At 28.3% G+C, this 25120-nt stretch overlaps 1 protein-coding gene across 1 annotated transcript in view; it reads right to left on the bottom strand.

The window, feature by feature from the left end:
- The window catches only part of LOC118182274 (sodium channel protein 1 brain-like), a 102524-nt gene that overhangs the window by 27352 nt on the left and 50052 nt on the right, over positions 1-25120 (bottom strand). The window contains exons 11-17 of the mRNA XM_035351596.2: positions 24464-24532; positions 22199-22281; positions 13422-13512; positions 10422-10595; positions 7807-7926; positions 5300-5560; positions 664-855 (exon numbers count right to left, since the gene is read on the bottom strand). Coding sequence (XP_035207487.2) covers positions 664-855; positions 5300-5560; positions 7807-7926; positions 10422-10595; positions 13422-13512; positions 22199-22281; positions 24464-24532 — 990 coding nt within the window. The remainder of the gene's footprint in view (positions 1-663; positions 856-5299; positions 5561-7806; positions 7927-10421; positions 10596-13421; positions 13513-22198; positions 22282-24463; positions 24533-25120) is intronic.

The following is a 25120-nucleotide window of genomic DNA, read 5'->3' as shown; positions in this document are numbered from 1 at the left end:
TTTTTTTTTTCTATTAAGGTGTTTTCCTTTTTTATTTGTCTATACTTGCCTTTGACGAATATTAAAATTAGCTTTGATTTTAAAATATAATTATTACATAATAAATTAAAAATGTTCTATAATGAAATACATCATTGCATTTCCACTCACTAACATAAGAACTTAAAAATAATTTACTTATATTTGAATGTGATATCATTTGTATTTTGCAATAATAAGATTAATATTTTATTTCTTAACAAATTTATTATCAATATTCACTAATTTCAGTCATTTTTCGTGTCAAAAACGGTAAAATAACGGATGTCATAAAAAAAAAAACGACGCGTGCGTGCTCGTGTAAAATTGCCAAGCGTGCGTGCTGGAAGGTTAAACAGTTTAATGTTTGTTGTTTTAAAAGATGATATAATTAATTTTCAAACATTGCTGAATGATCTATTTAATTGTTATTAGTTTATAGGAAGACTTTACATAAATCAAACAAGTAAAAAATTAATAAAACACACTATACAATTTCTTGCTTTTAATTTGGAAGCATTATGAACATTATTGATAATATAAAATAAAAAAAGTTTCAAGATCCACTGATAAAGTTTAGTGAATGACAACATTATTATTATTATTATTTTAAGTTAGGAGAAAATAAATAGTTACTAAACTCACATGTTTTTGTTTATTTTTGAATGTATCCACCACAACTCCCACAATAAGATTCAGACTAAAAAAGCCACCAACAAGAATAAAAACCACAACGAATATATAATACTCCTGACGACTGTTTTCTTCTGGTTGTAAGTCCCTGTCCTTGAAATCAACCATCATTTGCACTAATCCTGTCCAACCTGTTAACATTGCCTATAATTAAGAAATAAATTCTTTTAAGCTTTACGAAATCTAATCAAGATGCTAATTTCAAACAGAACAAACAAATTTTGCAATAATGATAAATGCTAAAAAAAAAAAAAAAAAATTGCCAATATAAATTAATTTTACTGTGAAATGTCCTGTTTAAGCACTTTCAACTTAGTAAAACATGGAATGCGAATACAATTAATGTCTAGCAAGCTTGATAATAAATACTACTGATAATAATATTAAAATATAATTAATACAGCAAACACAAATACCAATCAATAATACTTATACAAGTAAGTAATATAATAAGTACTACCTTCAGAAAAGAAGTGAAGGCATTAAGTTTCCTAAGCTGATTGTAAAATGGTATAATTATTAATACTGTGGTTCGATAACTAAGAGTAAAAAATTGTCAAGGAACCACTAAATAAGACTTTTATATAAATATTTGGCTTGGGAATTGACAATATGTTTTAAAATTAGTACTTAAGGTACTTAAAAATAAATGTTGGAAAGCAATAAAAGAAAAAAAAAATTTGCTAGAAAAATGTATTTAATTTTGCAATTGTTTTTATATTATAGTATCAAATGTTAATTAGTTTCCATTAACTTTAATGCATAAGAATATTATAGCAAATGTTTTATTTTCCTTTTCTATTAAAAATTACCAAGCATATTCTATTAAAAGTAAGGTAAAATTTCAGAACATTTTTGAGAATTATAATTAATACTGAAGTCTTTCAGATATACCAGCAATTTTATTGTTAATAAAGCAGATCATCAGTTTACTGACAACAGCTTAAAGTTTTTAGAAAAGATTTGATTGGTTAGTTTCTAAAGTGAGCTAAATTCTAAAAAAAAGTCATCAAAATAATACAAAAGATACAATATAAAAACTGAAATTTTCAAAATTTCAGTTTTTAGAAAAGCCTAATTTATGCCCATTAAAAATATTAACAATGAAAATTTCACAAGGGAAAGCACCATCATAGAAAACATTATGGTTGAAAAGAAAGCAAGAAGAAAACATTAAAATTCTAAAATATCATAGCTAAAATTTTAAGTAGTGATGAAAAGTCATCGTTTCAAAATATCATGTTAAAATATAAAACACCTCAAAATATTTCTTGATGATAACATCACAGACATATATTTCACATATTTTAAAAATTTCAAATGTATGAGGTCTGTAAATAGAGTCATCAGAATTTTTAAGAGCACTTTTGTTTATATTTAAATTACAAGTCCATTCACTTTTCTTCCAGTTAGTTTCCTTGGGAAGCTCATACACCACCTAAGATATTGTTTCCACTCTTCATAGCAATGTTGGAAATCGAAAACTAAAATGGTTATCAGCTGCTAGGTCAAAGCCTTTTTACTGTTTTCTGTGATTTAATATTAGTAGCCCTTTAAATGAATTTTCAATCTGAGAAACAGGAAAAAAATCACAGGAACTAAGCTCAGGCAAATATGACGATTGAAGGATAACAGAGATGCCTTTCTGAGCCAAAAATGGCATTATAGAAAACACTGCATGATAGGGCTCATTTTCATGATGAAGTATGTAAGTCTTCTTTATGCTCTCCATTTTTGCAATCTTTTAAAAATCTGATGATAATAGTTTATTGGTTAAGTCTGATCCCTAATTTTTGTCCACATTTTCATCAGTTCTTCCTTCCAGAGAAAGGATCATGTTCAGATAATTCTTAGCCTTCTGAAAAAGTTTCAAATCACCTGTGCTCTTCATGCTGTGAAAATCTGTGTTTTTCATGAACCCAAACTTTCATATGCCCGTTTTTTGCAATAGGTACAGCTATGTCATGTTCCATTTTAAAACAAAACTTGATGGTGCACTGTTGTTCAAAACACAGAGCTCTCATTTTCATGATGCATGAAAAAAATCGCATTTATGTAATAACACAATACATGTGAATATCGGGAAATTGCCATTCAGACTGAAATTATATGAGAGGCTGACTATGGTGTTTTGTGAAGGGCAACTATTTTTGTTTGCCATGTAGAGTGCTACATGATCAGTCTTTATTTACAGACCTCAGATGTTTGGTGTTGCAGTTGCAAAACACAGTTATTCATGAGCACGAAAAGGAATGACAAATATTTTTTACCATATTATTTCAGATTTTTTTAAAATTACCTAATATATTTTTAACTGAAAAACCAGGAAGAAATTGAAGTTTTCAGAATTTGTAAATGAGTAGATATTTGATTTTTTATCAAGATGTTTTAAAAATGCTAAATTTTGTCACATCTTTATTTTCTAGAGTTTTTTTATAGCCCCTTTTCTACCATATTTTCCTCTTGCATTGTTTTTATACAGAATATTTTCATCAGTAACCATGATATTTTTTGTCTTAATTAAACAAAAACTTTACTTTAAAAGTAAGTACAAATCAGAACAAGAAAACTTATTGTTATGAAATGATCACCAAATCCTTCAAATACAGTCTTCATTTACTTACAAATAGTTATGAAGTAAGATGTTTTAGACTTTTGATTGATGTTTAATAGCATAACTATACAAACACCAATTCCATTTAAAATGCTGGATATTTTACAAGATAAAACCAATGCCCTATTTTCTGGTAGCCTTGAGAGTGCATGGTGATAATCTGCAGTAAATTTTACACAGCCTTCCAGTTATCTAAAATTTTGCTCATATGAAATGGCTTATATTCTCCAAGTATGGATAATGTGTTCTGTTGCACATACAATAATTTACGTTTTGTATTGATTAACATAATTTTAATTTATGTTGAAGAATTTATTGTGATAATTTTTTTAAAATTTTGTTTGACAATTTGTTTGAATGTATTATTAAAGTTATGTAAGTAGTTTTACTCTTGTTTTCTGGAATAAACATAAAATTAAAACTAAAATATATACATACAAAATAAATAATTTTTGCAATTATATGTCATCATTCTTTTTCTTCTTTAAGAAATTGCTAAGTTGCACCAAAGGAGTTGCGCTAATATGAGAGTATCCATTTTTGTTATTACATGTTACTGCACAATGCAGAAAATCATGATGGAATCACCTGAACACAGAACTGCAAAAATATTAATGAATGTAATTCCAGACAACATGGCTTAGTGCTAAATAGTATTTGTGGATTGTTGGAAAGGATATTTGATACATATGTAGAGAAGTAGCGATACAAATGTGGAGAGATTTTTGAGAAGATGTAAATTAAAGTAATCAATAGATATCAATATTTGTAACAATGCTCCTAATCAATGTAACTTTATGACAAATATGAATGAATTATGTGACAAACATGATGATACAACTTGAAATTTTACCATTACTATTATTTTAGTATAACCTTTGAATGATCGCTTTATTAGAGTTTTCTTTTTCACTAATGGTAAAAGTTATAATTAAAGAAAGCTCTGTTCTTCACATATAATTCTCCGAAATTTATAGAAAAAATTTTAAATGAAACATGCAGTAAATGATATTTGCTGAAAATATTCAGAGGCTAAGCAATCTTAATACAAAAGATTTTAATGATAATTATATTTTGGAAATAAAAAAAAAAAATTGCTTATGGAGGAAAAACAGACTATCACAAAGATGAAAGTGTTTCAAAGCAGATTATACTAAAAGAACTTGATGCATAATTGCCTACTTTAGCACTGCAGAGCAAATGTTAACAGGTATAAAACCTGTTAATAGGTGAGTTATTTATGCTGCGTGTACAGGTGAGTTGATTATAATCCTGAGAAATGAATCACTTGATATTAGAAAATAAAAATAAAAACTAAAACTTCTCAGATAAATTTGTATGACTATATAGCTATTTTTCAGCAAAAGATAGAAGCATGTTTAATAAATATTTCTCTAATATTTGTGATCACATTTGATATCTCACACATCTCATGTTTAATAAATATTAATCTCAGATCTGTATGAATTTCTTTTATTGAAATTAAATTTTTATTACTTAAGATGAACACTTACAAATTGTTAAAACTTAGTAACTATTTGCTGTAGATCAGCTATAAATTTTTCCGTGGATTATTATACAGATTAATGAAATTTCAATCAACTCTTCAACAATCAATCACAGATGGTTATATGTAAAAATTTCTTGTACACTGAAAACTTCAATTAAATTTTCATAAATTACAATTACAGATCATCATATATTGATAAACTATGCACTGCTGCCAGAAAATAATTTTATTCTGAAACTGAATTTTACTGAATGTAAAATTATATGTAAAATTTTCTTGTATACTGAAAACTTTTCTAACACCATCAATTAAATTTTCATAAAATTACAATTACAGATCATCATATATTGATAAACTATGCACTGCTGCCAGAAAATAATTTTATTCTGAAACTGAATTTTACAGCTAATTTACTAGTTTACCAATTAGTAAAAGGGAAGAAAATATATTTTAAAGTATCTTACCAGCTGAGATAATGATAAATAGCTGATTCCAATATGATCAAAGGTAAAAAAAGGCTCTTCCCAAATCAAATTCTTTTGAATGCAGTCATCTTTATCAACTATTGGTTCAGTCACCATTTCATGATTTGAATCGACACAACGGAAAAAATTCCCACTAAAAAAGTGAACACCAAGAACAGCAAATGACAGCCAAATGAACATACACACACCTAACACTCGGAATATTGCAGGAAAGGATAACAGAAGAGCTTGAACAGCCATCTATAACATTACAGAAACATATTTGTATGATAAAATAACATCAGACTTTATAACAGAACATAAGCAGGCATGTAAGTAAGATTAAGTAAGATTTTTATGGTGTATGTATAAAAACCTTACTATATATATGTATGCATGCACATACATACATACATACATAAAGGGACGTAAAGAGAAAAATACTTAATATAAAAACCTCGTAATTAAAGCAAAATCAAAATCTGCATTTAATAAAGAACAAATTTAAGCCTCCATTTGTCTAACCTGCCATCCATACCATAAAGACAAAAAAATTATTTGATATTAAAACATTTTAATTAAAGCAAAATTTGGAATATGCATTTACAAATTTAAGTATGCTGATTTTTAAAATATATCTGCATTTATTAATAAGATAAAAATAAAACTTAGTAAAAAATGTAGCTGAAACACTTGAACGCTGAAGATGAAGTTTATTTTCTTAACCTTATTTGACAAAATATAATTTAATATCAATTTAAAAATATTTTTCCAAAATCTTTTAAATCAAAGCTTGCATATAAGACAGGTAATTATTTTGTAGTTAACAATGATTAACATTAAATATGGAATGCCAGATTATCTTCAGGAAATTATGAGAATGACATTCAGAGTCAATACATGGTGATATGGTGTTAGCGATTCAAATTCACTAAAAAATTTCAACATTTGCAATCTTTTTTTTTTCTTTCTTTTTTATGAATGTTATCAGACATCAATAAAACTTACCTGTCCAAAAGATTCAGATAATGAAGACAGCATGAAGATTTGAGCTTTTGCATCTTGAATCCTATTTCAAAATTTGCGATTCGAGAATTCGAAGATTCAAAAGCCTCTTTTCTAATTATAAATATAAATCACAGTTTCAAATTTAATCATCTGAATGATTTATATTGAAAGTGACAGTTTCATTTAATTCTTTCCAGAAATCAAGAGTTAACTTATACAAGAAACAGTATGAGGTGATATTCCATCCTAAGCAAACTTTACTAAACTGCCTCTTTTCCATGGAAGAAATAATGCTGTTTTATAATAGGCCTGATATGCTGTGATGGTGATTATCCAGAAAGCACAGTCATAGATTCAGAATTACAAAAAACAGAATTGTTACTAAGAGCGTTTAGTGTACAATACTGCTACTAAAAATTCCATGCAATAAAAGCCTCAAAGCCTTTGTATTTATACACTCCCTTCAAAGCATTTACCCTGTATACGTTCACTGAAATATACTTTTTTATCTTATTGACATTACTTTTTACAATACATTCAAAGCAATTCTTCAAGATCATGACCTTCAAGCAACTTTCAGGAATAGCCTGCTTTACACATAAGAAAAATACAAAAATGAAAGGAAGGCATTTTGCAAATATTTTAATGAAACTTTTATGGCTCTTAAAAGTACAAAAGTCTAAATTACATTTGATGAAGCATGTGTTTACTTACTAAACTGTAACAACTCTAGGAAAGGTGGTGCTTTTCCATCCTGTTCTCAAAATGCAAGGAGGTACAAACAAAATTGGTATTGAAAAATGGAGAAAATTCTCCTAATAATTTTCAAGGATAGTCAGATTTTAGATATACTTAACATTGCCATCATATACCTACAATTTACAGTGATGGTTTGGAGCAAGAAAGTTCCATTTTTTCATTACAAGTTCTATAGTATAGAACAGAACAGCTAACTTATACAGCTATAGAGCTGTACAAGTTAGTCAATTGCTAATTGTGTTTAATAAAATGCAGGAACCAAAATACTATTCCTCTTAGCTATACTTGCAAAAATCTCCTCCAATGGATTTTTAAAGTTTATGATCTACTGGCAAGAGCCACAGGAAAATGGCAACATATAACATTACACGATTAAAAAAGAAAAAATCCTAATTGGTCTAAAACTGGATTTTGAAATTTAAGAGAAAACCTTCCATCTTACAAAGTTTATTGCAGCCTTACTGATTTTATAACTAAAAGTCAGGGCATCAGGCAGAATACATCAAACATTGTAGTTGTGCTCAAAACACAAAACAAAAATGAAATATATTTACAAAATTGTTATAATAAAATATAAATCTTCTGTACTTTTATGAGCTGTCATAAAATATGAATTTTTCTTTCATTTATAGCAAGCAATCGGAGTTGATCAATAATTATTTACATTTCAAAAATAGTTCATAAAATAATACTTCTCCTACACTGAACATGAATTTAAATATTAGCAAACACTAAAATACCTGCATTCCTTTCCATCTAGGAATAAATCTTAAAGGACGTAATGCCCTAAGAAGTTTGACACTTGTTGCACCATGCAATTGCCCAGAAACCGAAATGAGAATTATTTCAAGTACGGATACCTGCAAAAGGAAATTTTTTTTTTTATAAATTGATATTAATTTTGCAGATAATTCATATTAACAATAAATAGATTGTATACTAGTTGACTTTACGTTGTAGTTTTTTTCCCTCTTTATTCATATTTTATGCACTATATTTATTATGGGGAAGAAATATTGCATTTCTGCACTTTTTCTACACTTTATTTTTTTAAATATTATTTTTATTTATTTATTTTTGTGTTAAAAATATGCAATGCTGAAAAGCATATCAGTAATAATATTACACACTTTATATTTTGAAAGTTTTAGGTTAAAGTAATACTTTAGAGGAAATTTCAACATTGAATATAAGAAAATATTATCTACTGATACCAACTGGCATAATAAATCTTTGCTACTAAAAAAATTAACACAACACAAAAAATAAAGTTTAATTTTGAAAGCTCCAGAATTTGTTTCTTTATTTCTTTTTAAATACAAAGTTTTATAAGTAGGAAACATTGAAATATTAAAAGGTACGTAGCCATTTGAAGAAGATTAGTATTTGTATAAACTTTAAAAAAAAAAAAAAAAAAAAAAAGAGAGAGAGAGAGAGGAAGAAGCTTTGGCAATTGAACAAAATTTTTTATTTTTTTATTAAAAGACAAAAGCAGCTAAAAAAACAATAAAACTCTCTGACAAGATAAGGTAGTTTAGTCTTTATAAAAATTTCAAGAAGATTTTAGTAATTTGTAATGCATGTAATTTTGAGAATAAAGTATGTCACAAAAAATACACATTTCTGATTAATTTTAATGTTTCAAAAGATAACAGTGAAATAAAAATGTGTATAATAAATGATACAGAGAGTAATATAAAAACGTAATTAAAAATAGTAAAAAAAAAAAAAAAAAAAAAAAAAAAAAAAACCGAAAGGGTTAAGATTTTAATGATCACCCAAAAGCTTAATTTAACCATTTGATAACATAGGTGAATATGCATTTAGACACATGGGAATATTACCCCAAAAATATTCAATAAAATATTTAATGTTTTGAATTAGATATGTGGTGAATTAAATACATTTTCATTTAAATCAATCACATTAAAAAGTAAACTGCATTTATTAATTTTAAAAATTTGTTTGTTATTTAATAACACACAGATTAAATATGAAAGAATAATATTTTACATTTTTCCAAATGGCAACAGATGCAAATGAAAAGTGAAACAATGTAAACTCATGTTCCCAGACTAATAGGCCTTTCCTGCTAAAAATAAAATTTATTTCTATTTATACTGAGGCTTTTTATTTTACATCAAACAGCTTCTAAAAATTACACTGATTTATACATTTATTTCAGAAAGCTATGACCAATGTTGGAATGAATGTTGAATAGTCACTGAGAACAGAATTTCACTCAGTCTGAAGTTCTAATTCACTTATATTTCAGAATGAATTTCAGTCCTTGTGAATGTGAATGAGTTTTAACAACTCAAATAATTCAAGACTAAAACAGTTTTTACAATATATAAAAATGTGAACCTGAAATTGTGTCTTGAAAGACTTCAGCAGTTGCTTGAAACCAAAATTTTGCATTCATATAATACTACCAATTTGATATTATACAAAATAATAAGATATCATTTTATCATCATCTTATTTTAATTGAAAAAAATCTGATAACTTAATTAGTTCAATATAAATTTCAAATTAGTCAACCTGCCCCCTATACTTAGCAGATATATGAACAGTAAAAAAATTAATTTTTTTTTCGTATATTTGATAATTCAAGGGAGATTTTCATACTTCATACTAAAAACTATTCAATGCTAAAAAAAACTCATGTATTTTTTAATATAAAAGACAGATGAAGCCAATCCAGATACACAAAATATGCAGAATTAGGATCAAGAAATAATCATACAGAGCTTCATTAAAGGCACTTTTTAGAAACTTAAAAATACTTTTTTGTCAATTTTTCTTAGACTAATATAAAATAATTATCATATACAGTATATACAGATACACAGAAGACTGTCAAATAAAAGAAATGGTTATTCTATATAACCTTAACTAAAATATATACAGTTTGGTTCAACTAATTTTAATTACCTCAAAAACTGATAGAAAGCAGACTAATTTTTAACTTTGACCAACTAAAAATATTTACAGAATAAAATAACCTAAGTTAGATGGCAATACAAATGAATACGTTTTTTAAACATAACTTACAATTTTTATGCAAAGTGGTAGTACTAAGTAAAAATTTGAGAACTCTTTATACAGGCATGGACTTTGTAACATTACAAAGCATGACCTATTATTTGGAAAGAATAACATCACAGTAAAGCAAAACCTGATTCACAGTATAAAGAAATTTTACGTTAATTAATAAGTGGCAGGCTGGACATTTTCATGCTTAAATTTAAAATACTTCAAGTCTAAAAGTAAAAGTATGATTTCATTTGAATTTCCATAACTATAAATTCTTACATATATATTTTGAAATTAATAAAGAAAAAATTCATACCAAAACTATAATGAAGTCGAAAACTGTCCATGCATTTGAAAAATACTTTTTAAATCCAATTCCAGTCACTCTTAAAAAAATCTCAAAAATAAACATGAAAGCAAAAGTAAAGTTTAAAATATTAACAATTCTATGCTGTCTGGGATTCATTTCGATATACATATCATCAAAAGCCTATAAAAAGAAATACATTTTATTTTCAACTAAAAGCATTTATATAGGTTATCTTATTATGATCACATATTTTCTTTGTAAAAATATTTTTTCAAGTGATATTTTGTATATTAAACTTATGGAGAGAATATACCTCAATTTTACTACATGACTAAATCTCTCTTAAAAATTTGTATTATTGGCACATAACTGCAACATCAGAAATGATTCAAACAAATCAGATCTTCAGGAAGAATAATTTTTTTTTTTTTTTTTTTTTTTTTTTTTTTTTTTTTTTTTTGGTGTGTGTGTGTGTAAAAATATAAAATTTGTATTTGCATCCCATATTAAAGTAAGCAGTCCCAGTTGGAAAAAGGGGGGCAGACATTATCAGTGAGCAAAAATGCTTTCCATAACATAAATATATCTCCTAGCCATGCAAAAATCCATCTTCATATGATAAAAAAAAAAGGCCCAAGATATTAACTAGAATTTTGAAAGAACGTATACAAATAGTGCAGAAGAAAGTTATGCACATGAAATTTTCAAATACAGATTTCGAAAGGTACTTTCTAGTTTAGTAAATCGTTAATTTATAAATGACTGAATTATTATTTGCAGTAATGCTAAAATTTGAAATTTTTTAAAATAAGATTAAATTATTATTTAATCACTATAAACCAATGTTTTTTTATATTTGGTAAAAATGGTTTGCCATATAATTTTGATAATTTTTTTTCTTGCCATAAAATTGTGTTAAACTTTAAACTTCATTCACTATATCAAAGATCATTAATTGCTTTCAAAAGGTTTCAATTGTTGTGAATCACAAATTGAATTTACGGTTTTAATTTTTTTTAAAGAAACAGGTAAATGAAGACTTTGACATTCTAATGGTTGACAGCCCCCCCCCATATGTGTCGTCGACAATCTTTCACCCTTGGTTTCATTCATTGCAATGCCCCACCATTACCATTATATGATGCACCCAATTTTTAGACAAGAGATTTTTTAATAAAAAATGCATCTTATACACTGGAATAATATGGTATATTGTAAAAAGTTTAAAGAGTTATTTTGGAATTACGATCAATAAAATATCACTTACTCATGACATTTTGTGGAACTTTGGATTTTCAGAGAAAAACCCGAAATCCTCGGAGGGTTAAAAGGAAACATTTAATAGAATTTGACCCTAAACCTTATGTAAAGATGTTTCTGAAAAATCATTGCTTGACCTTAAAAGTTCCTAAAAGATCAATTGAGGTGAAAGAAGAAAATACAATGTAGCAGCTTCTTATAATTGTGTTGCATAATTAAATTTATTCATTATTTTATGTAATTTCTGTAATATTTTATTTAAAAATATTCCCTTGTTCCTGCACGAAATGAAAGTGAGTGCAATGTGAAAAATAAAACATGTAATTAGAATTTGATTTTTGTTTTAACGAAGTGCAAGCCCTTTATTAAAATGGTCATAGCTCACCACTGGGCAGATATTCAGATAAGCAGTAAAAGGGGTAATCTGTACACAGATAATTTGGCTTCACTGTTATTTCAGATCTTATCAATTCACTAGACTAAAAGTGCATTTAAAAGTAATTTTCCTTGAGATATTCAAAATATTTCATCAATATTTGAAAATGTTGTTTTAATGCATTTTCTATTTGAATCACTATATGTTGTTAACCAAACTCTAACAAAAGACAAATGTGGATAGTTAGAGCTACAATTAGAGGTCATGTAACAAGGGTAGACAAATTTTTGAGTCAGCAAGAGCTCATGAAAGAATTCAAGAATACTCAAAAGCTGCAACTATACCTTTATATGTTTTTAAATGCATCTACATTTTTTTAACACATAAAATTAGTGTTTGCATTTTTTAAAAATCTAAACTGTTATTAATAAACATGTTGAAACAATACTTTATGACTATTAAACTATTTAAAAATAAGTTGTAAACTTATCAGTGTTTTCATAATATATAATTATTCGGATTTTCCAGACAGCAAACATGTGGTCCAACACAGTACTAACTACAACAGAACATCGCACATATTGCACAGAACAAAATTATTCACATTTAATTTCCTTTGAACAATTAGTGATTACACTTAATTTGAAATTATTTAAAATTATTACGCACACAACTACTATGTTCAATGATCATATCTTATCAACTACAGGTGTAATCTGTCATAATGTAATTTAAGAAAACAATTTTTTCACAAATGGTCCTGTCAGACAAATGGAAGGTTTAGAATTCCACATGAAGAAACATACAGATGAAAGGGAAGCTTTGAAGACTAATAACTATATAAAATTTCAGGTTTTGGAGATAGTGAATCATAATAATTGAGCTCAGTATCTGATGTGACTTCTGATATAGCTGACTCCTGTCATTTGTGTTTTCTTTGCTCAAGCTACATACGATATTTGATATTTAAAATAATTTATGCTAAGCTCACAAAATATAATTCTTTAAACAAATTCCCACTAATAATATACTGCTCTTGATAACATAAGACTTTCATTTTAAATTACATTATAAACCAGATTTAGGATAGTAAATAAATAATACTAAATTTGAAAAATACCAATAATGCCTATATATTTTTTTATCTTTAATTAATCCATTTTATTACAAATTGAAAAGAAAGAGATGAATTTAAATAACATCATCCATGCATTTCACACACACACACACCCCAAAAAAAATCAGCACGTAATATAACAAGAATACATATATCAAATATTTGTTTAACAAAATGCAGAGCTAAAAACTGTTTTTGCAATTAAAAATTATCAACCATACCCATACTTTATATTATTTATTATATTACTCACCATTACAACACAGCTTCCCATTATTATCACTGTTGCAATACATTCAAACGCAATGCTTTGCACCATTTTTTCCAAAAATTGTGGTTTAGTACTGCATCAAAAAACAACAGAATATTAAAATTAAGTCTATAATTAATTAAATAAATGTAAATAATTTTTGTAGTTCATTCATAGAAATCCTTTATTAATTCACTTCCCACACCTCAAATTTTGCTAATAGAACCTTGAAAATTGTTTTTCAGTTTCTTCTTGTTTCAAGATTTAATAAATAATACAATGACCCAATCACTATAATGGTGACAATAACGATTACATAGAATTACTTTCGGTTGGATATTATATTTGCAGGCCACAAAAATGATCCGAAACTAAAAGCATTTGAAAATACTGATCTTTCTGCAGTATGTGTTAATTTTAATTTATTGCATTCATAATAAAATTGAAAATAAATATTCAGATTTTAGCTTATTTTAGGAAAATGTTTTCAATTATATTTGGCATGAGCATAACCTATAACAGATGCAGTTCTTCAGATATCGCATTTAAAATTTTAAACATATTATGACATTATATAATTTGTTCATCTAAAATGTTCTTGATTTAGGAATCAATACATCATGTTTCTCACCATTGCCCCTCCCTCTGATTTTTCATGCACAGCATGATAAACACTGTAGAGAATTAAAGATCTTAAGCAGAACTAGTCAGTTAGTTTTGTTTATCATCTCAGTTCATTTATTGCTGGAATGGAAACTGTATAAAATCATAGAAGTCCTGAAAGACCATCATTAAATAAAAACATTATTTAACGATGGACATGAGTGATGTTTACACTAAATGTCAACCTTAAAAGATGAAAAACAGAGAGGTTTCCCACTGTGTGAAAAGGCAATTCTAAAAGAAATCAAAAGTGACTTAAATTCATCATGCATGATTTGAGTTATTGAACTTGCATTTATAATATGATTCAAATGTAAAATATGTTAATATTTATTACATATTCTAAATTTTATGTTCTTTGACTAGTTTTATTTTGTAATTTTCTTTTCCTTTTTTATTGATAAAATCCTGAGAAAGAAAGAAATTTTTTTATTTATTTTATTTATACATTTTATTTCAGATGTCAAGTACTTTTAAATATGAGAAAAATAAGAGAAAAATAAAGTTGATAATTAATGTACATATTATTTTGTGGATAAACTTTATAATGCACCATTTATGGACGTTAAACAAAATTCAATATAAAAATTAACCGATTAAACACTGAACCTTAATAAAAAATTATACAAATGACTACAGATTAAGACAATTCAGATAAAATAAAATTTGATGACAAAACCTATGCAGAAAACTACTATAGGTAGGGAAATTAAATCTGTACAATTTAAGTTTAATTCAGCTGCCCAGACATTACAGTGGTTAGGGAAGCTGGCTGCGATACAGAAAGGTTTGGGTTCGAATCCCGGGAAGGCATGGTTGTAACTGTCCATCACTTCATGGGAGGCTCAACAATTAGGCGCTTCCATAATAAAGTGATTACCGCTTCTGGCCTTAATAGTGGCCAATGCCTAACAATGACTTATGCCTGCCATTGGGGGGGGATTTAATTCAATAAATTTCATTTACTGTTGGAAAAGATTTTCCTCATTAAAGTCTAAAAATTAAAAATCAAGAGATCCAGTGAATTATACAAAGGCTAAAAGACACGATGAAAAACTGGGAATCTGCTGGTAAAACTGGTAGAATTAGCAGCTGTGAAACATCAATGCATGCAAAACTTACAAATTTGCCTTCTGGCAAGGTTTCCCATAGAATGCTATACAGCCATTCAGCTATGATTATTAACATTTACTTAGCTCTTCTTTGCTACATTCTGTCAACAAACACTTTGTCACTGCAGTTTTCTTTCATCAGACAGTTGCTGAACTTTATTAGAGGTAATCCTGCAAATATTCACTGTTGTTTGAAATATCAGAAAAATTCTTTCTTCATCATTCTTGTCAAAAAAAAAAAAAAAAAAAAAAAAAAAAAAAAAAAAAAGAGTTTAGCAACTATTAATCCTTTTCAAATGAGCTGTATTAGAAACGAAACCAACACTTTATATTATGAAAACCTTTTTCGTTTTTTTTTCACTCTGAAGGAAGCAAAAATTTTATGAAAACATTATACATTATATAATTTACAACTCAATCTGAAATAAGAAGATAAGTTGAAGCATAAATATTTTATCAGGAGAGACTAGTAATGAAACATAGGACAGTAAAATGAATAAAACAGTAAAGTTATAAATAAGATAATACTCAAAAGAAGTAAAACACCTTTAATTTGATCAACCATTTAAGCTAACATTCAGTTTCTTCAAATGAGATGAAACATCCAGAAAATTCAACAGCAGTAGCACCAGCAGATGTTTCATTACAATCAATTAGCTTATTTGAATATGGCAAAGCACACACACAACGGATGCATTTATAAAGGTCTTTCTTGTATTCACATTACATATAGGCAAAACCATGAAAAACAGCTGCAGTTAGTCCTTTCCTGAGTTCGAACCGGTGTCAAACTACCAATATTCAGCAGTTTTACCTACTTGACCACTGAAGGAGCCTTAGGAACAACTGGATGAAGTTTGTTAATGTAGTAATTAATGTGGATGATCATTTTGTATAGTAATATATACAGTCCAGACAATATAAGTCCAAGATCCGTACTCGTTGGGGCTTTAGTGATCCCGGATTCGGGATTTTTCCAGATGTAAGATCATCAGTTTAAATCTATTAAGGTGGCATGTAAAAAAAAAAAAAGAACTAAACTCAGTGGCGCAACAGACTTAGTAGGTCACGGCCTGCAGTGCCCCGAAATCTGCATTCTTGAGCTTGGGCTCTGGAGTGCATCAGCATATGCCCTGGGCAAGTGGTCAGCAGATACAAACCTACAGAGTCAAATTAGTGCTCACACAAATTCATAGTAAAATGATTGTTTTTCAATCATGAGGTATTTCATTTAGTGCCAAAATGAAATTAAGAATTGGGACTCTTCTTCGCATGTCTTATGTGGGGGGAAAATTATGCATGCATAAAGCATAAAAAAAATATGCATAATATAAAATGCACATGCGTAAAGCCTACCAAAAAAAAAAAAATACTTGAAAAAAAAGTTGGTGGTGGCTTGCTTTGAGATCCAGTTTTTAGATCATTCTGGAAATTGAACGTCTGGATCTTGGACTTTGTGCTGCATACATATATATATGAAAAGTTGCCTATTAACCCTTTGTGGTGCATTATACTTTAAAGTCAGAATTTCAACAAAAAAAGTTGTATGCAACTATCTAGTCCTAAAGGAGTATACAGGTAAAACTTTGTATAAATTGCACTTACTATTTTAATTCTGTAGGTGTTCCATAAGGTGGAACACTGCACAGCCAGAGATTTTAAAAGTGCGACTAAGCGAGCATTGCATGTGAAGCACGGAAATGAGTAGGAGCATTTTTATAGTAATATAAAAACACTGTATTATGGCTGTATACATGGTTTTCTGAATATACACAACATTCTTGAATAAATATGGATAAAATGAGATAAATATATGTATGCATATACACAAGTCGTATATACAAAGATATTTACAAAATTTTTGATTTCTTAGCTTTGTGAAATTGTTCAAAGCATGTTGCACCTTTTTGATAGAAGCACAAACCAACTTTGCAGGTTTTGAACACAAAACTTGTTTTCTGCGGCTTTTTGTTTCATGCAACAATATGTTTAGGATTCCAAGTAAAAACTTGAGGCTGCGTAGAGGGGCCTGGGTAAGATCCTCAACCTTCTGATCAAATAAATGAGTTTCATCCGACATATCACAATAGGATTATACAAGTGGTTCAGGAGCATATATCTCAGTATCGCTGCTATCTTTATGCTCTGTATCATAATAAGAGGGTAATTCATGAAGCACTTTTAGCGCTTTAGTAAGAGTTAGACCTCTCTGTGCCACTTATGAAAAATTAATAATAAAAAATTAACTACTATTAATGTTAACAGTAAAGAAAAATAAGCTATAAGATATACAAACACAAAAAATATCTACACAATTACTGAAAATAAACTGGAGACTAAAAAGGGACAGCAAAAAATTCATGCAGTTCCAAGTAAAGATGACTCGAGCTACTGATAAAAATCCTGCCTGAAAATTGCTCACAAAAATTTCAAGATGACCATATTAGGGCTTTCATAGCACAAACCACATCTCAGCCCTCAAGACTGCTTTGTCTGAATTCATTCCCCCAAAACAACATAAACAGATACAACAGATGTTTTCTAATAAGACAGATGTTGTGATGCGTAATAGCATGAGATCGCTAAAGGCGCAGTGTTCCTGCTAATGAAACACCCCATTTTATTCAATGATTCTGCGCATGCTTTTTGTATGAAAAATTAAAAAAAATATACAATAAATAAAATACAGCCATCAAAATTATACATAAATCGTTTTTCAAACAAATGTTTTTTTGTATCACCAAAAAAATATAGAAAATTACTAGAAAGTAAGTAGATTTTAATTACACATCATTTATCTATTTAAAAAGAGAAGTTCGAAGTATATTATAAAGGCATCTTTATCCATTTATGGTTGAATTTAATGGTTTCAGAAGCGATTCAAGTTGGGTGTTCCATGTAGTGGAACACTGAGCACCAAAGGGTCAATGTGAACAGTGAAAAAATGCCCATTAATATGAACTCTACATCTTTAATTTGGGCATGACAAAACAGCTAATGCTGGTTCCTCTCTCTCTCTCCCCCCTCTCCTAAAAAACTGTCATATCTGCCTTTCTAGTGAATGAAATAACAGAAACAAAGCAATAGGGGGGAAAACGTCAGTACAAACTACCAGTGCTTAGCAATCTTATCTACTCAGCCAATGGTGACACATTGGCAGAATGAGTTTTGTTGAGTCATTGGGAGCACATGCTACTATGAAAAGTTGTGTATTAGTTTCAATGTTATTATTATTATTTTTTTGGGGGGGGGGTTAAGGCAAAAATTATAATTTAATTTCATCATTAAATTTCTAACATTTTGAAAAGTTATTGTATATTATTTCAAAATTTTTAGCTATAACAGATAAATCAAATTACAGAATGAATAATTTGAAATAACTACACTTGAACTAATAAAATATGTTTCATCACATGAAATTTTAAATTGTAAATATCTCATTTCATAGTTTAATTTTTTCCCAGGAATATAGTAAGCAATGAGGAAATCATTACGCTGCTTTTATTAATGGCATCTCTGTTTGCATTTATTGTTTTAATTTCCTAGTCTGAAAACATGGATTATCTATAGAATAAACTACACCCAGTACTACACAATTTTACACTTAAGTTATATTTTAATTCAAGTACAGTGGGCTCTCGTATAACATGCTCCCATTAAATGTGAATCATAACAACAACATAAATGTGAAAAAGAGGCCAAGTTTGGGAGAAACGATGTTTGGTGTAGTAGGTGTTACCAACAAAAGATTTGTGATCTAATGGATGGCAAGTTCCATAGCAGTTCCTTTAATCATAGCCGTAGGAATGTACACTGTTTTTCAATTCATTTAAAAAACAATTTTTTACTTTCTTTGACAATGGATTTCTAACTTGGCAAGTTTTAATTGCCAATTATGTTAAAAAAATTTGACTTCTCCAATTAGAAATTAACTTGCCAAGTTAGAAATCTGATATCAAAGAAAGTAATAAATTGCTTTTTGAATGAGTTGAAGAATGTTATTAATTCCTACAGCTATGATTAAAGGAACTGCTATGGAATTTGTCATCCATTAGATCTCAACTCTTTTGCCAGTGACACTGATTACAGAGAAGAATGTTGTTTCTCCTGTAGTTGGCTTCTTTTTCACATTTATGTTATTGTTATGATATCATTAATTTTTGAAAAGCTAAATTAAAGATTATGTTCTTATTTACACACTTAAATGAAAAAACGTCAAAACAAATAGGTGACCTTCAATTTTTTTCCTTGTGTTTATGCTGCACTGGTTTCTTTTTATGAAAATGAAATTAAAAACTTTACAAACTTTTTATTAAATGAAAAAGCATCTAAACAAATACATGACCTTCAATTTTTTTACCTTGCATTTACACTGCACATACTTCTTTTTATTAGCAATTTTTATATTTTTCCATAATGGTGGAAATGTTGTGTTCATGCTGCACTGGTTTCTTTTAATTAACAATTTCTGTATTTTCTACAATGGTGAAAATGTTGCAGCTACGGCACATTGGTTGCTTATCGTCAGCAATTTCTATATTTTCCATAACAATGGAAATGTTGCTTTTATGATGCACTGGTTTCTTTTTATTAGCAATTTTTATATTTTCCATAACAGTGGAAATGTTAGAGTGCATTAATTGTGGGAAATGTCAGAGTGCGTTATTTGTGACTCACTGTAAACAATAATTATCAAATTGTTGACATTACCCATCAGTATTATTTGGTTTAACCTCAATAATTATGTATTTTTTTGAAGTTATAGACTTTTAAAGGGGTGTAAAAATGTAAACAATAAGTTTAAACAGCTATTTTTAATTATTAAACAATATAAATGATAAAATCTCATTTATAGTATACATCTACATTTCCTTTTTTTACTTTCTATTGCTTTATTCACATGTATGGAACAGCAGTAGTTAGTTTATCCCAGACCTACTACCAAAATGAAAAAAGAGCCAGTCCTGCACTCTACTTTTGCACTATCATTTCATCAATTACAGACAAGTTTTTATTCTTCACTTTCAGCAAATTTGATTAGCATCTGAGAGGGGCGGAAACCGGCGATCAGTGCAATGCATCTATTGGTGATGTTGCCAAATGCTCAATACGACTATTATTTGGTTTATCTCAATAATAATGTAGTTTTTTGAAGTTTTAGATTTTTTTTCTTTGCATATGTCTAATGATCTACCTTGACACCAAAATTCAATTCCATAACTATAAGAGGTACATTAATGAAATATGGCATTCTAGGTGTTCAAAGGAGCTCTATTAGACATATAAAATTAAGACTGTAGGTCTAATAGTTTTTGAGTAATTGGGGGGGGGGGTCAAAAGTATCTTGAAATGGTTTGTGGCAGATACACATGGCTGGTGTCTCACTGTTTTCTTTTCCGTCTGTTCCGAACTTGGCTGACACACTGCCTGTCTAAATTTTTATAATGCGATGAAAAAATAGTGACTAGTACTCATACAGTGCGATAAACAGTCTCATATGATGCATAAGATTAATTTAATACTTCTACATAGTTTCTGACTTTTTTGTTTAGAAAAGTAAATTTATTCACTTACATGTATTTTATATTATATAAACAGTGAAGCTGACAGTTTAAAGTAAGTAGAGGGTTTATATTATTAGAAAAAAAAAAAAAAAAGGAAAAGTGCATTATATGGGCATCCACACACATTTAAAGATACAGGAGTAAAATAATTTTAGTATTCAACTTTTAATAAAAATATGTGATTCACTATTTAACATTTATTCACTATCAGAAGTATTGATAAATAAATTCCAATGACATTGTCTTGTTGATGTTGATTGTACAGTTTCATTGTTTGATCAGTTCATAGTTTCATGTTGATTGTTATCATTATTTTTTCTCCATCATTTTTAGATTGAAAATATGGTGATAGACAATTATTCAATTTTCTGTTAAATTTCATAAACCACTCTATTGAAGAATCAATTTTTATAAAAAACGTCTTTGGCAATTTGTAACCCTTTATTTATATTTTCTAAACTCAAAGGTTGCTTAGACCCATTAAAAGTATGGACTGAGTTTTCCTCCTCATTACTAGAATGAGAACTACGTCACAGCATCTGAGATTGGTCTAATAAAGTATGTACAGTATAATGTGATTTTCTATTATGTGGAGTAATTATTCCTATTACCTCTGCATTGTATGAGAGTCTACTGTACTTCATTTTCATTACTATCTAATATTTACAATAAATAAATAAATAAATAAAAATAAAAAATAAATAAATAAAATTTCTTTCTATCAAAGGCCACATTTTTTAGCTATTTTGAAGTTCAATAAAACTCCAATTTTTAACAAATTTATACATTTTATTTCAGATATGAATGGTTTCTTCTGGAAAAAGAATCGAAAAGATACACAAAACAGAATCAAGAATGAGACATTCTAACTAGAGTGTTTCAGAGACAAGCTATTGTTTACAGATTACAAACACATATTCACAGTTCATTCCCCCCCTCAAAAATCCAGTTTCTGAAGAGCAACAAATATAAAAATATTATATTTACAATAATGGACAATTTAGCTTCATGCATTACTTAAAAATGATATTTTCCCCTTTAAAATGAAAATACATGTACCATCTTTTAGATGAAATTTCCTTTCATGAGTAAGTAATCTTTTTTTGTTTTTTAAATCAGTTACCAGTGAATACATATAAGTCCCTATATTTTGAGTATCGGTCATAATAGTGATTAGAGAGTCACCCCCTTTAAAATTTTTTAGAACTTGGTTTATGTGTACTTGCCTATATTGTGTCCAAATATATTAAGCCCTTTTCCAAACTACTTGAATATATTTATGTTGTCATTTTAATCTTTTTCATATACATTCACACTTTTAAAGTAATTTTAGATAAGCTTATATTATAATACTTCAGTGAACTTTAAATAGCTCAGAACATCCCAGATGCCTATTATTAAAAATATTTTACAATTAAAAAAATATAATGTTTAATCTCACTTGCTATTTGAGGTTCCAGAGGGTGCTTGTGAAGTGTTGGCTTCAGCATCATTGATTTCCATCATTTTCTGAAGTTCTTTTTTCTACAAAAACATTCCAGAATGTAAACATTAACTATATTTATTTCTTTATGTGTTCATAGGAAGACCATTAAATAACTAAAAAAAGAAATGTTTCAAAAGTAACATTTATGCTGCATTACCTGGCTTAGAAAGAGGTTTGAGCAGGAAAAGGGAAAAATAAAATCAGCTATATTTAATAAGAGATGAAAGCAGCTTCTAATATGACTGAAGTTAATTGTGCAAAATGATTACAAATTAACAATGAAATAAAAGAGCACAGGTTTATATTTCAGATTAATGTCTAACTCAGGCAATAAAACATCTAATTATGAATAAAAATTCACTCAAGAACAATAGTTGCACATTCAAGACAAGCCTAATTAAGAAAGAAAAGTAAAAAGGTGAGCATAAAAATTTTAAATAAAAGGGGAACATGGAAAATATGTGATTAATTAAGAAAATACATTTTTTAACTAAGACCAAGAAAATTTTGAGATTATTTATTGATTCTCCTTCTTGCATGGAAGTAAATATAGCTGAAGTACTAACATAAACAAAAGCGAAACTTAATCTGCCCAGAAATTGCTTTAAAATGACTTACAGATAACTATAAATACTTACTAAAATATTTTTTTTTCCAATGGCAAATTGTGAACAGTTACAATTTTGTAACACAGTCCATTAATCTAAGGCCAGATGTGGTGGTTTCTTTATTATGGAGACACCTAATAAGTGGGCCACCATTGCCACCTATGAAGGGGACAGACAGTTACAACCATACCTTCTCCGGGATTCGAACCCAGGCCCTTCGATATCGCAGTCTGGCCCCCTAACCACTATACCGTATGGGTGGCACTTAATACTTACTTACTACAATATACTTCAAGAAATAATGGGGGTATATATATATTGTAAATAATAATATATATACAGGATGATTAAAAAGTAATGTAGCGATTACAAATGGCTATAACTATATAAATGAAAAGAATTATACAGAATGTAGAAAAAAAATTCAGACTATGCAAGGGTCAGAAATCTAGTTCGTTGTGGCCGTATCATAAATGAATTTAACAAGTATCATTCTGTCATCACAGTGCAGAGAAGAGGTACAGTCAAGCACCTCCAGATGCCAACAACATACGCAGATGGCATAAAATGTTTGAACAAAAAGGATGTTTGTGCAAAGCAAAAAAAGTAAGCAAAGTGTTACAACAAATATTTACCTTAACATGGCTTGAGCAATGGCTAATGCCATAGCTAGATACGGATTCTACAAATTACATATTTCAGCAAGATGAAACATTCCCACATTGGAGTATGGAGGTTTACACATTTTTAAATCAACATCTTCCAACAGGTTGGATTGGTTGAATTGCAGATGCCGCTCATGTTTCTCTTGGCCACCTAGATCACCCTGTGATTTCTTTCTACGGGGTTATGTGAAAGACTTATATACGTGGTTCCTTTGCCCAAAACAATTCCAGAACTAAAAACACTCATTTCTAAAGCACTTGTAATTGCCGACTCCAGATATGCTTCAGAACGTATGGCTTGAAATGAAATACAGCTTAGATGACACATAGAACATTTATAAATCTTGAAAACATCTGGCTAATACTTGCAGAGAGGCTGGCAAGACAAAAACCTATCATCAATTAGTATGAAATTTGAATTTTGGCACAGAAATGAAGCTGTGTGAATAACTACCACTGAAAGTCTGCCCAACATCATGTCCAGCCACATAACAGATGCTACTCTTGTTAGAGGCATATGCTCAGTATACTGATTTCTGCATGTTCAATATCTCAAAATCATCTGAAATTTTATTCATTCATCCTTTCTTTGTAATGTGTATGCAAGATAAATATGATTCTGTTAATAGCTTTCTCTTAAAATATAGCAGTTTTAATGGCCAGTGGGAGATATACAATTTACTATAAATAACACACTATATTGCTTTATTTATGCTAATATTTATTGTTAGAATAAAATTTAAAACATATTTTAACATTAAAAATACATTTAAATGTATTTGCAAAATACTAAGAATACATTTTATTAAGAATTAATCTATCAAAAGGAAATTTTAAAACTAAGTGTATAATTGATGCCTGGTAGCTCAGCATTTTCCCTTTGATGACCTCACAATTTTAATATTAAAAGAATGTTAATAGTAATAATAAAAGAAGAAAATGCTTACCTTTTTCTCACAACATATGCTAAAAAATTTGTAGCATTTCTGAAACATATTCTTCATTAATTCCTTTTGCTATAATAAAGAAAAATATAATTTTACCAAAAATGTTTGCCTTTTGAAGTAAAAAAAACTTAATATGCATGTATATCTTATTATATAAATAATAAAATGTTAAGATATTAAATTATCGTTAGAAAATACAAGGTTTTAAAAATAAATAGTTTTGAAGCCTCTTGACCATAAATTTGTCCCGTTTCACAAATCTAGAAATATTTGTAAAAATCCCATATTTTAATTAAAATACAGAGTGATAAAAAATTAATATATACTTGAATACAATGACTGCATTATAGGACTGCATTTATACATATATGACTGCATTTATTATATATGACTGCATTTAAAATTTATATGAAGAAATTGCATACTTGAATGCAATTTCTTCATATAAATTTTAAATTCACGAATGCTAATCTGACAATACTTTTTTTTTTTTAAATCCTTTCATAGACCAATTAGCAGGACAGATTTACCAGATTTGCTTTTAGGTACATAAAACAGCACAAACTTATATGGCATTTTTGTATCATGATGTTTTCAGAAGAAGAATAAACTCAATCACTTATGATTTGGCAGAATTCCATGAGCTCTTAACCCCTC

The sequence above is a fragment of the Stegodyphus dumicola genome, chromosome 8 (genome assembly GCF_044657685.1).
Source record: "Stegodyphus dumicola isolate Sdum_Otavi_A_Nest chromosome 8, ASM4465768v1".
Classification (NCBI taxonomy): Eukaryota; Metazoa; Arthropoda; class Arachnida; order Araneae; family Eresidae; genus Stegodyphus; species Stegodyphus dumicola.
This window is presented reverse-complemented; position numbering and strand designations above follow the sequence as displayed.